At 44.3% G+C, this 1531-nt stretch overlaps 1 protein-coding gene across 1 annotated transcript; it reads left to right on the top strand.

The window, feature by feature from the left end:
* The first annotated feature begins 935 nt into the window (after nt 1-935).
* On the top strand, nt 936-1262 carry LOC138360103 (uncharacterized). The gene has a single exon (XM_069320044.1). It carries the CDS (start codon nt 936-938, stop codon nt 1260-1262), a length of 327 nt encoding a protein of 108 aa, XP_069176145.1.
* The last annotated feature ends 269 nt before the right edge of the window (nt 1263-1531 follow it).

Raw genomic sequence — 1531 nt, 5'->3', positions numbered from 1 at the left:
CTTACCAGATGAGGATGTCAGAGATCCCTCATACGTGGGTGATTGAGTTAGTACAAGGGAACAAGCATCTCTCCAACATAATATTTAAGTGGAATGAAATATGGACATGGGAGTACCTAATCTCTCTAAGCGAGCACCATTATGGGATAACTTCCCCATATAACAAAGTTAATATACAACCTGGTGATACTGTTCTGGTGGACTTTGATGGACCAAGGACAGTTAGGAAAAGTAATATTTGTCCACCCAGACAGTCAGAGAATTTTGCGGATTGTTAAAGTTCAGTCTAAAGGAGCTACGTCCTTGAAAACACTAGACAAACTAGTACACTTAGAATCCAAAGGGGGGATTACAAATCCGGGGCAACCCACAGCATTAGCACATGAAACTCTACAAATATCAATACGGCCCATCCGTCAAAGGACAGCCGTACAGAGGTACAAAAAAAATTTGCATTTGTACTTTCAAACCGATGGGGAGTAAACGTGGTAAATTTTCGCCTTGCCTCAGTCCTAAATAATGGACTTCAAACAATCATTTCCTTCCCATAAAGATGGAAATTTTCCTTCAAAATAGAGTATAGCATGTGTGAGTTATATGGTGTATGAGAGAGCACAAAGCTTATGTCTAGCGATTTATGGAACAAAGTCCCGCCCACCCAGGACATAGAGAATGTTTAGTCAAGATATGAACATCATTTTAAAGACACCACCCCAGGAAGGCATCTATAATGGGTTCCATATCAGGATATTTTTAATTAAATCCAATAGCTATAAGCCTATCATGGTAATAGTCCCAAATAAATACATATAAACAAAAAATATTTGTTTAATCAGATAAGGGTGGTTAACGATTGTATAAATTGATCTTTAAAACAGGGTGGGGTGACTATGCCCGCCTAGGTGTGGATATAGCTAGTGTTTAGACGAGTCTACATGGCATGTGTGGTGTGTACACTTCTCTACGGCTCCGAATTCGGGACCCTGACCTCTCACCAGGAGAGACGGCTCAATACCTTCCACATGCGGAACCTGAGACGCATCTTTGACATTACATGGAGAGACCACGTCACCAACAACACAGTACTCGAGGAAACAGGAATCCCTTCAATGTTCACTCTCCTGAAGCAGAGACGCATGCGAATGCTGGGTCATGCCACACGCATGGAAGATGGCCGCATACCGAAGGACCTCTTGTACAGAGAACTGCCAACAGGAAAGAGGCCCACCAGAAGACCTCGGCTGCGTTTCAAAGACGCTTGAAAACGCGACCCCAAGAACACGAACATCGACATCACCACTTGGGAGGCAGCAGCTGCGGACAGATCTGCCTGGAGATGCAAAAGGCAGAAAAGACTTCAGCAATTAGAGGGTGAACTGAAGAGGCAGGCTGAGGATAATAGACTTTAGAGGAGGACTCGACCACAGTCAGACTCACCCGCTTCGACGTTTGTCTGCGCTCTCAGCGGTCGGGACTGTCATCCTCAGGTTGGATTTTTCAGCCACAGCAGACGTTTCATCCAACTATACCC

This window comes from Procambarus clarkii, unplaced genomic scaffold (assembly GCF_040958095.1).
Source record: "Procambarus clarkii isolate CNS0578487 unplaced genomic scaffold, FALCON_Pclarkii_2.0 HiC_scaffold_95, whole genome shotgun sequence".
In the NCBI taxonomy this organism is placed as follows: Eukaryota; Metazoa; Arthropoda; class Malacostraca; order Decapoda; family Cambaridae; genus Procambarus; species Procambarus clarkii.
The sequence above is the reverse complement of the archived record's forward strand: the minus strand, read 5'-3'. Positions and strand labels throughout refer to the sequence as shown.